Source organism: Alligator mississippiensis, chromosome 5 (assembly GCF_030867095.1).
Source record: "Alligator mississippiensis isolate rAllMis1 chromosome 5, rAllMis1, whole genome shotgun sequence".
In the NCBI taxonomy this organism is placed as follows: domain Eukaryota; kingdom Metazoa; phylum Chordata; order Crocodylia; family Alligatoridae; genus Alligator; species Alligator mississippiensis.
The window spans coordinates 83,377,340-83,392,065 of NC_081828.1; the positions used below are offsets into that span (position 1 = coordinate 83,377,340).

The window sequence follows — 14,726 nt, forward strand, 5'->3', positions numbered from 1 at the left end:
TTCTACTTTGTTTTTTTTTTAATAAAGAGAATGCTTTGGAAAGTTCTCTTTCTTTGGAAAATTCTCATCCATTATTGTTCTTTACTCCCTTTGAGTTTTCCTCTCCCAGATACATTTTTTAATTTGACAGCAGCCAGAGGCCCCCACCAAGGCTGGGTTGCATTTCCCTAGGTACAGAAGATGCATAGGAGTTTGAAGGTGGGGAGGACCCATAACCTAAACAGACAAAATAAGTAAAGGACAGGAAAAGGGAAGTGCTATTACAGCCATGTTAATGGGAGAAAACATGGGGGCATGGAGAGAATTAACAGACATATATTCTGAAGAGCTCAGCTCTATTTAACACCTAAATAGGCAACCAGTTTTTCAAAACAGCTCATCACAAGATATGTGCCTGCTTTAAAAAACAAGGCAAAAGCACCCTTGCAGTGGGATGAGCACACTGACCTTGAAAATCTGTTCCTAACCAACTTGCCCACCATGACAGAGTCAAGAGCTGAACCCAGTATCCTGAGCACTAGTCTAGTGCCTTAACCATATAGCTCTCTTTCTCAGGTCAAGCATCCCATGGAACATCCAGATTCCAGACATCAAATCTATAAGGCTAAACTTGGCACACTGTCCACAATACAAGTATTAAAGAAGTATTTAAGCTACATATAACATATAGCTGTTTAAGCTACATATCAAGCTGTTCGAGTGACACAATGACCACAGTATAAGAAGTAGGGGAGAATTCTGGCACTTTACAACACATGGAAAGAAGCCCTTTTTAATTTCATCTCTGCATTCAATATTACTGAAGATTAAAAATAAGCCAACTTCCATTTATTTAACTCCAACTTTCTGTCAGTCTCTTTCTCAGTTATAATAATGATAAAAAAACCCATGTAGCATTAAGAGATAAAAGAAAAAAGCCTCATTTGAAAGAGGCATAACTGAATGCAGATGTAAAAGGCAGTGTTCCAAACTGGCAGGATTTTGTAGGATAAATCCAATAATTCCGTGTTTCTATTTTCATTGCCAAGAAGGAATAGAGGGAAATTGTTGTAGTACATCATTTTTCAAATGAAAATAAACTTTTTTTTTTTTTTGCTTGCCAAAATATCTCCCCTGCTCTCTCTCTCAAAGACCTTTGTATATAGTTCAAGCTTCAAAGCTGAACTTCACTTGATCACTACCAATTTATACTTCAGGTTTACTTACCAGAAATGGCACTGGCCCCATTGTTTTTGTTGGTAGGCATCTGCATTCCTTTTCAGCTAAGCAGTTTTGTCTCAGCCCTTGAGTTTTGCAATACTGAAGGGGCCCTCTGGGAAAACAAGTGTTTAACTACGGAAGAGGGCACCTCCCCATTCAACAGCTATTTACTCTGGGTTGAAGAGGGGGGAAAAAAGGCATCAAAAAAAAAAAAAAAAAGTCAAACGGCACCACATCAAATCATATGACATGGGTACATTCCAGAAAGCCATCTATTGCTTACCAGGAGATACTTTTCATTTGTTTTCTTCAAGAAAAGAGAGAAGATGGGAGTGAGTCAGTTTCTAAATATTTGGTTATTTCTAAATATTAGGTATTTGACTATTCACAGCATAGGCAAGATATGTTACTGGTCAGCACTCTGAGGTATGAGAACATGGATTACCAGTGCTCTTGTGGAGTCTGACTTAAGTGAAAACATCCCTTTCCTTCCAACTTATTTTATGAGCTAGATTTTCAAGTGCTGCTGGTAAACAACTCCATTTGCTACTTACCATGAAGCAAGCAGCATGGCTTAAGTGAAAAAGCATATTAAGAAACCTGACCCTGTACAGACATGGTGAAAACCTTGCAAAGGACTTCAGTAACTTCTTTAATAGCCACTTTAAGACAATTTATAATGTGTACATGCATGTGCATATATTTTCTTCTATCTAGAGATTCTACCTAACAGAGTAATAGGTTGTGGAATACTTAGAAAAAAATAGACATTTTGTTTAACAAGAATGGATCATATTCATCCCTCTTTTGAATCAGCTAACTTCAGCCAATTTGTACCAGTATTAATTTGGCCGACTATTACGTTCTTTGATGGAAGTGTGATGATTTTTTTCTGGTGACGCGTCTTGCCAAACTGAATACTTCAGGTTTAATTACTCAGCACTCCCACTGTAAGTCACACAGACTTCTGAAGTCGTGCAAGGAGAAGTGCAAAGTCCTGCACCTGGAATAGAAAAATTCCATGCACTAGTACAGGCTGGGGACGGAAACAGCCAATCAGAGTGCTTCAAGCTTGGGGAAGTGCCGCCATGATTCCGAAGCGACGCCGAGGACTGGACAGGGGGTGGGGGAGCCGAGGCCTGCCAGCAGAGCTGGCCTCGGCTCTCCCACCCTGCTCCTTGCAAGAGGCAGAACAGTGGCAGCACGGGGCGTTAGATGGCAGCACTCCATCCTAGCCCCTTGATGGGTAATTAGCTAGTAAGCTGAATATGAGCCAATGGGGTGCCCTTGTTGCAAAGAAGGCCTGTGGCATACTGGGCTGCATTAGTAGGAACATTGCCAGCAGATCGAGGGAAGTGAACACCTCTATTCTGGGGTATAGGTTGTAGCCATGTTGGTCTGGTAAGGCCACATCTGGAATACAGTGTCCAGTTTTGGGCCCCCTACTACAGAAAGGTTGTGGATAAATTGGAGAGAGCCCAGCGGAGGGCAACGAAAATGGTTTGAGGCCTGGGGCTTCTGAGGAGAGACTGAGGAAACTGGCTTATTTAGTCTGGAGAAGAGAAGACTGAGAGGGGATTTAATAGGAGCATTCAGCTACCTGAAAAGCGGTTCCAAAGAGGATGGAGCTAGACTGTTCTCAGTGGTGGCAGATAAGAGAACAAGGAGCAATGGTTTCAAGTTGCAGTAAGGGAAGTTTAGATATTAGGAAGAACTTTCTCACTAGGAGGGTAGTAAAGCACTGGAACCGGTTACCCAGAGAGGCTGTAGAATCTCCATCCTTGGCGGTTTATAAGACTTGGCTAGACAAAGCCTTGGGTGGGATGATATAGTTGGGGATGGTCCTGCTTTGAACAGGGGGTTGGACTAGATGACCTCCTGAGGTCCCTTCCAACCCTAATTTTTTATGGTTCTATAAGGCACACTTAGTTGCTCACCTGTTGCAGTGTTTCTCTTCCTGCAATACCTTCAGTGCACTGACAAGGATGCTGGGCAAGCTTTTCAATCCAAGGAACTCTGCTGAACCACCCTGCTGCTGATAAAGCCAGACTCTCCTTTAATTTTCCCTTATTCTCCACCAAGAGAGACGTTTGCTTCTGGGCAGTGAGTTGTATTTATTATACAATGTTAATAGTCTCAAGGAGCCTCCAGCTGTAGCCTAGGACCTAGTTTGTAGTATCTATACAAAGCCAGAATTAAAAGATAAACTGCATCTCAAAAGAGTGTCCATTTTAAGTAGATTTGAAGGTCCTGCTCAGGGACTGATCCATGTGGTATACAGTGAGTAACAGCCCTGAACACTGTTAATGACAGGATAAAAAAAAAAAAAAAAAAAAATCAAAAAATCAAGAGCTGTCCAAAAAGTAGTCTACATGGCATTTCAGTGAAAAAAACCCCAACCTTCTCCCATTAAAAAAAACTTAACTTGAAGCGTCTTTTCTTGAGGAGCTCCTAGGCTTTTTAAAAAAAAACCTTAAGAATTGTGGTGATTCAATGTTTCAAAATCACATTAAAAATGCCACTAGGATTTTCCACAAAAAAGAGAATACAAGCAAAATATGCATTTTATTTGAACTTTAACCATTTCCCAACCATCTTTTGCAACAAAAAAAAAGCCGCTGTGGGGATAAACAAGAACCAAGGAAGCTACGAAACATGCTATAGATGGCAGGAAGCCTGGTAATTACCCAGTGGTACATCCCAGAACCCTTGTGTGAATCCCAGATCATGAACCATTATTGCTATCACTGTTTTCTATTACAATATCATCTATGAGGTCCAAACAGGAATGGCCCCCCACTTAACTAGAGCATAAAAGGCAGTCCCCTTCCCCCACATGTAATCTAAATATTAAAGAAGACAAAAGCAGGTTTAACCACCAAGAAAAACAGAAGTCTAACTGAAAGTAATGCTGGTGGGTGATATGCAGGACAGGCAGCTATTGTAGTTGCCACATGGAGTAGAGATGTATTAAAATCACTAAGCAGTGATTTTCAACCAGTATGTCGTGGCAACTTGGGATGCCTTGAGATCCTTTTAAGGGTGCTGCACAATGCTAGCACTGCTGGGTATGCAAATATAGTTCACAAGGTAAACCCAGAGATTTCAAATAGGAATCCATAGCATCAAAATAATTTTGATCTGTTGTGATCATCTTTCCGAGATCTTTGTAACAGAAAAAATTACTGTACTATTTTTCTGTAGTTGAAAACAGAGCTGGCATTTTCCAAGGGATGCCTCGAGTCTAACAAGGTTGAGAACCACTGCACTAGAGGGTAACAGAATGTTTTGTGTGCTCATAGGACTTCTGCAACTTAAAAGGAGGGTAGCTCTCTGATGGATACTTACTTTTTTATTTTCAAGATATGAATAAGCTTTGGGGATCTTGATGTTTTCTACAGAATGGAATATTGGTCAAGACTTGTAAAGACAAATGACCAAAAAATTCATATCACAGTAACATACACACATTCTCTGAAGGGTTTCCATCAAATGATGCCATTCATCATTGATAGTCTAATTACAGCAAAAACAACTCTGAAAAATCTACCACTGAATTCCCAACTACAGCATTTTGAATTCCCAACACAAGTCTTCCAGGCCTTTCTCAAAACATAAGTCTCCCAGGCCTGGAGACTTCCAAGTCTCCAGATGTGGGGAGTCTGAAAAATAAGAAGGTAGTGAGAGCCTGAAATAAGTTGTTAAAGTATTGTACCTACTATGGAGAACTCTTGTTACAGTAGATAGGGCCAAGTAGCTCAGCAAGGACTCTTAAGAGAAAAACGAGCATATCCCTGTGAAGAAACACTAAATGTTTTTCAATTGCTTATTTGCTTTTTAGCCACCAGAACCTTCTAGAAACTTCTGGAGAAGGGACAAAGATTTAAAACCATTCAGGATTAGATGTGCGCATAATCTTCCCATTCTAAACATAGGTAGACCCCTTCCTGCTAACCGCTAGCAAGGACAGGAAGAATTAGGGAGTTGATTTTCCTCTGAACCCTTCATCTAGCTATGTCTAAGCAATATGGTAGGTTCTGGGTTCAAGTGTTTTTATCACCTCCTCCTCATCTTGTGCCCCTGCAACCAAAATGCAGAGCTATGCAAAAGGTCTCAGAAAAACCTAATAGATATAAACAACCTATAGGTACTGCCACTCAACCTCACAGGCCACTCTTAATGACTTCAGTGTGTGTGTGCAGGAAGAAGGAAAATGTCCTAAGGATGGGATTAGGACTAAAACAGAATTCAGATGAAGATAGCTACTCTTCAGTGATAGGGGCATGAGACTTCAAACAAAAGTGTCACACAAACAGAAGAGCTCTTCCCACCAGGGACACACACAGGGCTCTCTGCACACTCCCCTCACAGGTGTCAGGCTTCAGGTCTTAGCCCTTTCCAGGGTTGGAACCTGAAATTTTCCCTCTCTTAGTTTGGGTCCCAGACTACAGCGTTTGTTGTACTGACTGCTCACCAGATAGACCCATGGGTTTAAATCCAGCAGTTCCTTCCCTTAGGAGTCTGCTACCTATGATGACCATGATGACTATGAAGAAAGCACTGTTTGTTCTGCTGTTTGAATAAAGTATGTTATGCACAAGAATAAAGCATAACATAAAATGGCACAAGGTCTAGGCAAATGCATATCTCACATGGGGCTCTACTGTCTCCCAAGGAAGAGTGAGGCAGGCTAAGCTTCCCCTAGACACCAAGACATAGATCCCATTCTATCTATTAGACATCCAAAGGCCTGTCTATACTGCAGCAATTATGTTTTGCTAGGACATGGATGAGCATGTTTTGCCCACTCAGGTTGGCAGGCAGGATCTATACCTGGAAATACATCATAGAGACTGCTCTGCCCTGGGCCCTCAGTCTCTGGAGGTGCAGAGGGACAACCCTGGAGCAGACTGACTGATGCATTTCCAGATGCAGAGCATGCCTGAAGATATGGAGGGGTGAGGTATGCGCCATTCTTTTCCCATTAGGAGCCACCGCTGACAGAGAGTAGACTAGCCCTAAGTGGTGCACAGGCATCTAACTGTGATCTTACTCTACCCTGCTCAAGTCCCTGGAAAGCCTGCTCTGTGGAACTGCATAGAGGGACAGGTAGAACTATGGTCCTGTTTTCAGTCTTGTCCCTTTTATGCTGGCTTCCTCTCCATAGGGAAGGAGGGGCAAACAGTCCTAGAGCATAGGATTGGCTAAATGGGACATCCTTACGCAATTCTACTATGGTGGAGAAAAGCTTCTTGTACATACCCACTCCTCAGAGATACACTTATGCAAAGACCTCTCTCTCTATCTGTCCTTAGTCAACACTAATTCTTAAAAATTAAAAAAGATGTGTACTGACCCCACAGTGTAAATATCTTTGCTTTGTGCGCACTAGCTCTGCTCCCTTCTTGTTTTGTAAGGGAGTATTATGAAAACAGAGACTTTGGTATCTATTCATTCCTTATCTCCCTCTCTCATGTTTTTACTTGCAGCAATGAAAGACTTGCACATAAAGAAACCACTGGCACTTTACAGATTTGTAATTTTACTAAGGAAAGCCACTGTGTATATTCCACTGGCCAGGTACCCACTTCCCTACAGCCTGGGGTATGTTCTGCAGTGTTCTAGACAACATAGTATTAATGCTCTTACTGAAATCCATGAACTTGGTACAATATGTTATGGTGCCAAAACCAGTGTCAGGGAAAAAATCTTTTAATTCAGTGTGTCAACCAGCAAATTTAACCAACCAGCTGCCTACAAGAGACAAACAAGGCCCATATAACCATTACATGTCTTTCCTTCTTTTAAGACCATACCGTCACTACAGCAAGAGCCAAAGGGCTAATAGAATCAACCAGCTCCCACAACGACAGAACTGCCTTGGATTGAGCACAGGAGCTCTCCCCTCTTCCTATTCCACTAAGCAATTTGCAGTTGCCAAAGACTGTCTTGCTCTCTCATAACAGAATTTCAGAGGCAAGACTGAGTTACTTACCTTCCCCATCTGGGCTCATGTTTTCATAGGAGTTCCAGCGTATCAGTGGATCAGAGGTATTGTAATCAACTATCACTCCATGGTCATTCTGCAGGTGTTCACATCCTGAAAAAGTAATGCCTGTGTCAAACAGAAAGTATCCTGCTATCACCCTCTCTGATAAGATAACCCACTTCTACCTCTAGGGCAATCAGCTTAGAGTGGGAAGTGCCAGCGGAAATGCTGGGGACAACAGATGTACTGTCATGTGAACTTATAGTTCATTATGGTAGGGACAAGCAGAGAGTTGTCCCTGACTGTGGAGCAGCCCTACTTATTTAAAAGCACCCGTCCTGCACAGCTAGAGAAGGGCTGTGCAAGACAAAGTTGAAATGGCATCTTGGAATGAAACCAGAAGCATCTTGATAACTTATAAGATAGAACTTCAGGTTAAAGCAGGGGTGGACAATTATTTGGGCTGGAGGGCCACTTAACGAATTTGATGAGCTGTTGAGGGCTGCGTGGCTCCTGTTCAGCTTGGCTGACACTGGAAGCCAGGAATGGGGCTGAGAGTCACATTGTGCCAGGGGTGGGGCTGTGGTATTTGCAGCCCCGTGGAACCAGGCTGCATGGGGGGAAGAAGGGAGGAATGCCTCCATCTTTTGGCCTCCCCCCCACCTGCTGTGCTACCCCTGGTTGGGGAGGGTCAGGGCAGGGGGCTCAGTTCCCCTCCTAACCTGCCCCACTCTGCTGCGTGGTGCCGGGCGGGCGGGTGGGCTGGCCGGGGTCCAGCTTCTGCTGGTGTGGTGGGGGGCACTGGGTAGAAGCAGCCCTACCTGTCCACCTACCTGGTACCACAGAATTGAACTCCATCCCCCAGGCTGGCACAGCATGCTGGGCAGGCAGGTAGACAGCAGAGGCTGGAGCTGGAACCGCCTCCAACAAGCCTGTCAACTGATCCTAACCAACCCACAGGTGGGTGGTAACTCCAGCTCTGGCTCCAGCCTCTGCTGGCACTGCAAGCCGGACAGAATCAATTGGCAAGGCAGATATGGCTCATGGGCTGTATTTCCCCCCACCCCCCGGTTAAAGCACACTAAGAAAACATCATATAAGATAGCTTAGGTGCTCTACTGTCCTGATACTAGGGAAGGTTTATTCAGTACTTTCATAAAGCACAAGGTGCCAAACATCCACCTCAATGAGGGTCCAGAGTAAACAAGACAGCTGAGATGCAAAGGTGCCCTTCCAACTTCATATGTTTTGCTGCTACTTCTCCAGGACAGGAGCTTGGCAGCTGCTGCCACACACTAGCATGCCAACACAGCCAGTGGATGGAAAAGTTTGTCAGGGTTTGTGCACCTGGTGCCCCAGGAATTGTATTTTGCCAAACATACGTGGGATTTTCAGCAGCAATTGAGAAGTTCTCACATTTTGTTTCACCAATAACAACATGTGATTTATACATTTAAAACCTAAATGTTATAACAAAGAGTATAGGTGTGGTGAGAGACGCAAGCACAAAACATGACAATTAGGAGCTTGTAAAAGTATTTTTGTTTTTTGCAAAGGGCTTCTTGCACTATGAGGGCAATAGTGGCATTGATTTTAAACTGCAGTGTGAAAGGACGGTATATTTTCTCACCATCCAGGATGGAAGCTATGCATATCGTTCCAGCCAGCTCTGCTGATAATAACTTTAAGCCAAATTCTTCAAGGCAGTGCAAAGTACTTTTTCTTTTTATCTACTTTTATGTTTTTGAATATAAAATTGCAGAGTTGGGTGAGGAGATTTGAGAGCCTGGTTCTGGTGCATGCATCTCCATTTAGGTGCACAGATGGGCACTTGGAAGAAGAATGGCTTTTAAAGTTGATGTTGTACTGGGATCAGAGACCTGCATTCTGTTTTCAGCACAGTGACATATTTCCTCTGTGATCTTGAATGATTCATCTAATTTTTGCATCTCAGTTGCCTATAAAATCAGGCAGGAGTTTTATCCCAATCTCAAAGATGGGTTTATGAGGCTTAGTCATGAATGGTATGTAGTGTGATGCTTAAAGGGAAAGAAACCAGGATTGCATGCATGTGGCATCCAGCTACCGTGGTGTTGGGTACATTAAAAATGTGTAGGATATCGGTGCAAAATACTTATTATGGCATACTTACATAGCCTTTGTTTGTTCAAGTACCAGATAAGCTCCATTCCCATAATAAATATGAATAATAATAAATGCATATTCCCGTAATGCATTTGATTTTGTTTGACCCCAGTACTCTTTCCTGCCATGGCTGGGGGTCGGACTTGATGATCTACTCAGGTCCCTTCCGACCCGACCAACTATGAAACTATAATTCAGTACAAGCATTGATACTAAGTGGGTCCTAGACTGGATGTCACCCAGGTTTCCCATTCTGGAATAGTGGGAAAAATTCCTTCCTTATCTACCAATCAGGAGCGCTCTGAGGACATAGGTGGAGAAAGAAAAATTATTGGGGGGAGGGGCCTGAGTGCCTCACCCTCGCCCAGCAGGTAAATCTGTGGGGGAAGGGGTGGGGGGCCGATTGAGAGCCCAGTGGCTCAGGAGGGTGTGGGGCAGGGGAAGGGGTGAATGGGCCCTGTCCGGGTGGTGGGACAATCAGAGCCCAGGCGACTCATCCAAGGCTGTAGGCGGGCTCCTGTCACTGTGCACACCCTGGGGAGGTCCAGGGGCCACATGCCCCCATCATCTGTGCACAGGGCAGAGGCGGCTGCTGCAGCAGGCTAGGCTTTATGTTCTGCTGCCTTGAAAGCCGCACAATGCCATGTGCGTCCTGTGCTGGGTGGGCAGGGGGTGTGGTGCAGCCCAGCAGGGTTAGGTACATGGTGTTGCGCTGCTCCCGGTCCAGCTCCAGCAGTGCGCCGAGCCCAGCACACAGCTGCAGCTGCCTCTGCCCTGCACAAAGATGGGGAAGGCACATGTCCCCCAGGTCCCTGCCAGAGCGCACACAGAGACAGGAGCCCCCCATGCCCCTGGATGAGCTGCCCAGGGTCCAAATGTCCCATCACACAGCCCAGCTGAGGCCCTATTCACCTGAGCCTCTGCCCCACTCCCTACCTCAACGTGGGTGCCTTGATCTGCATCCTCCCACCCCTCCACAAGCCCCTTCCCCTTCACAGAATAGACAGACAGATACTTTCCTACCCTGCTGGGCACCCAGTGATCCACACGCTGGGCTGTGATCCTGGTTGCATGCGTGCTCCTTCCCACTCCTGCTGCAGGTGCCCAGAGCCCATGGGCAGGCTGCTGTGTGACCCTACCCACTGCCACACATTTTGGGGAGCTGAGCCCCATTAGCCCCAGCCTTCTGCTGCCTATGTCTGAGGAGTTCAGATTTGCCAAATGTTTCAATGGTGCAAAGTGTCACATACATGCTAATATTAGGCCCATTTATGAGACATAGATGGCTAAAGTGAGAACCCTGACTATGTGTTGAGGCACTTGGAAAGTGTTCATTTTAGACGTACAGATACTGGTTTAGGTCCTGATCCTGTATGCAGGTAGAAAAAAAAAAACAGTAGGGGCTATGGGTGTGGCAACCCAAATGTTATCACAATGTAGGAAAGGTAGAGGTAGGTGCTAAACAACAGGTATCTGGATGTCCATCTACAGATTTAAGTTTCCAGCTCTTGCCACCAAATCTGACCAGTGGTCCCTTTAATACTAAACTCTATGCAGGGAGAAAATTTCCCAATTTCAAAATATTTTTGTAAATACTGAGAAAATGTAAATTTAGAGTATCTTCAAAATTGTGACACACATGATTTCCTTAGCTCTTTCTACTCTTAGGTGGGTAATGAGTTCCGACATGCAGCACCTACTGAAAATGCAAATTGTATTCTCCCTCTAAAATACCTGAAAAATTGAAGTAACAACTGAAACAGATTTTGAATCTTCTTCAGGCATTCAAGCTGTCTACTCTTCAAGCAAAATGCAAGCTCTTCCACCATCTCCGAAAAGTAGATCAAGAGAAAAGCTATTAAAAATGCACTTGCTTATAAGGATTGTTAGCAGGCTAAGAGAGGTGTATGCAGACCTGGACAGAAACCAACTTCTTACTGGCTGCTACAATAGGTCCCCAAGCAATCAAGCAGGTGAAAAGTGCAAGAGAAAAATCTAAAGTAGAGGTAGGCAACCCCTAGCATGTGTCCCAGAGCATGACATGCAAAGGCATTTTGCCTGGCATGCACACCTCAGGGATGGGGCCAGGGCTGCACTACCACAAGGATCAGTGCCCTCCTAGTTCGCTTGCCATTTGTCCCTGACATGCCAACATCTTACAAGTCAAGGTTGTGGGTGTTTTTGGCACTCTGCCCAAAAAAACATTGCAGACCCCTGATCTAAAGCACACAGGACATGTAATGCTAGATAACAGGTTTTTGATGGTGCACATAAAGAAACACAGGTCAAAACATCTCTTTTTGTCTTGTCTCAGGCCGAATTAATATTTACCACTGGAAAGGAAATAAGCAGAGATTACACGTAAACTGTCTGTATACAGACACTGTAATGCTGTACTAGATTCATAGACTGTAAGGCCAGAAGAGGCCTTGGAAGATCATCGGGTCCAGCCTCTTGCATCAAGCAGGAAGGATAACTGGGGGTCAGGTGACCCCAGCAAGATGGGGTCTAGTCTCCTCTTGAAGATTTCCAGGGTAGGTGATTACATCACATCTGGAGGGAGCTTATTCCACAGTCTGGACACCCTGACTGTGAAGAAGATTTTCCTAATGTCGAGCCTGAATCAATCTTTCAGGAGTTTGTGGCCATTCATGAACAGCATGTGCTCCCAGCGGCTGGGGGGGCATGGATGTGCTGGCGGTGGGAACAGCCCAGTGGCAGTAAGCGCAGAGCTCCTGCAGGCACCACTGGCACTGGTGGTGGCAGGGGAGGGGATGGCAAGTGCCAGCCAGGGGTTGGCAACCACCCGCAGGTGCCGGTGGCAGCAGGGATTGTGGCCTGCCCACAGACATCACCGGTGGTGTCAGTGGTGCGGTGGTGAGTGGCGACCGCCTGCAGGGGGTGCACATTTTTTTGCAGGGGGTGCACGAGCACCCACATGCACTCCTTACACATTGCCCCTGTGGCCATTACTCCTGGTTTTCCCCTTGGGTACCCTGGTGAACAGTTGCTCACCGAGCCCTTGATGTACTCCCTTAGTGCAACAGTAAGCTGCTACCAGGTCCCCTCTCAGCCTTTTTTTCTTCAGGTTGAAGAGTCCCAGATTCCTCAGCCTTTTCTCATATGGCTTGCCATGTAAGACTCTGATCATACAGGTGGCTCTTCTGTGGACTCTCTCAAGCTTGTCCATGTCCTTGTTAAAGTGTGGTGCCCAGAACTGGATGCAGTACTCCAGCTGTAGTCTCACCAGTGCTGAGTAGAGCAGAATAATCACCTCCTTGGTTTTGCTGGAGATGTATTGATTGATGCATGCCAGAGTATTATTTGCCCTACTGGCTACAGCATTGCACTGCTGGCTCATATTCATACTGTAGTCTATTATTACACCTCTAGGTCCCTTTCATTCGTGGTGCTATTCAGTTTGGTGCCACCAAGCCTGTAAGTGTGTTGGGGGTTGCTCATCCCAAGGTATTACCTGCCCAAGTAAGTGCCCTAGCCACTCAACTATTGAAGGGTAAATACTGGAAATGTCTTTCCATTCCTCCCCCCATCCCATTTCTTGAGTCAATGTCCGGTAGACTTGGGTTTTCACTGACTCCAGTTTTGGGTGTCTAAGGGCACTTCACATCCACTAGAGGCACACACGTGTCCTGGGAGAGTTAGAGTTTTGAAGAGCCTGGAGTGGAAGAAGCCCTTAAGGGAGTTTGATATTGAAGGCTCCAAAGCTGTAGAGAATTTGTTTCAAGAGCATATTGTTCTCAGAGGCACAGTATGGAGAGACAAGTGCTATCCTGGAATTGGAGAAGGTATAATAAAGGATTGCCTTCATTTAATTAACATATCTTACTATCTCATAGCATGGGTAAAAGGAGAATACATATTATATGAACATCAGACCAGATTTAGGGATAGATATTTCACTATTGTTAATATATTTATCCTTCAGTTTTTGAGACAATATATGCAAATGCACAAAACAGCATTGTAAGTTGCATTTGTTGATCTGTCACGAGCTTTTGACAGTATAGAAAGTAGTAAATTTTGGGAGAAATTGTTAAATTGTGGGATTGACCATTATCCTCTCTGCTGATATAATATTATAAAGTTACATGGGCCTAAGTTAGGGGGGGCCTGAGGGCAAACTTACACAGAAATTTCGGACACAAAAAGGGGTTAGACATGGATGTATTTTGCCCCCTTTGCAAAATTTAACCTTTATATGAATGTCATTTTTGGAAACAGGCGGGACATTCATTTTCATCCCCCAAAATTACTAGCAACCTCAATCCCTATTTTAATGTACGCAGATGACACTGTCGTACTGTCAAGAACCCTCATCAGATTTCAGAGAGCAATTACACCTTTTTAGCATCTTTGTGGACAAAAAAACCTGAAAAGATAAATTATGATATACCCAAAATAACGTTTTGGGGAAGCCGTTTGATGAAATACCCATGGAACATGGGGGGAATCAAACTCAAAGTTGTTAAAACCTATACTTGGGTGTGATGTTTCCAGCTTTTCCATCATGGAAACACCACATTCAGTTGGTTAAAACTAAGGCAGCCCAATTAGCAGAGGCTATAAAGAAATTTTATAAGAACACAGCAAAATGATCAGTCCAAGCTCCCATATTAGAATATAAAGCCAAAGTTGTGTCTCAGATCCTGTATGGCACTGAAGTATGGCTATGCTGCCAGTAATGATGTAGACATACGTTAGAATAAATTTCTCAGGGCTCTTCTGGGTCTTCCTCCTTCAACTCCTGCATCTTTCTTGAGATTAGAGATGGGATTAGATTCCATTTTAATATTATTATTAGAATGGTGGGATTCTGGTTTAAAATCCTGCCTCTTCTACCATCTCGCTTGCTCAAATTGTGCTATATAATAATTCCCCTTCTCTTCACTCTCCCTGGCTAGCTTTTCTTTCCTGCACTTTTGCATTTTCTGGGATGGGCCATTATGTTAAATACAATGAAAGACTCTTCTCCCCATAGAAAAGGTCCGGGTTTTCCAGAGGTTCCAAGATATTGCCAGGCAGAATGATTTTGCAATGGCCAGGGCTACTTGCTTCACCCCTCTATATATTCTTTGGAATTTGGAAGACACTTCATTATGTCTTAGAATGTCCTCTATGTAATGACATAAGGAGACATAAGGAGAAAGTATTTATCATTGTTCTTGCAGAAATTGACATATTTCTCAAATCAAGAGAAATTAACATGGCTCCTCCAGCAAACAGATCCATATTTAGTAAACCAACTTGCAATTTTTCCTCACAAGGCTGAAGCTATCAGAGTTAAACATCCTTTACTGTTGACATGACTGATAAACTTTATCACTATATTTGTTTTTTACTGGGTTAATTGTGGACCTATGCACAACATTTT

At 44.1% G+C, this 14,726-nt stretch overlaps 1 protein-coding gene across 19 annotated transcripts in view; it reads right to left on the reverse strand.

The window, feature by feature from the left end:
* The window catches only part of TNS3 (tensin 3), a 571,451-nt gene that overhangs the window by 145,077 nt on the left and 411,648 nt on the right, over positions 1-14,726 (reverse strand). For all 19 annotated transcript variants that reach the window (XM_059728559.1, XM_059728554.1, XM_059728556.1 and 16 more), the window contains one exon: positions 7,196-7,300. In XM_059728559.1, the coding sequence (XP_059584542.1) occupies positions 7,196-7,300 (105 nt within the window). The remainder of the gene's footprint in view (positions 1-7,195; positions 7,301-14,726) is intronic.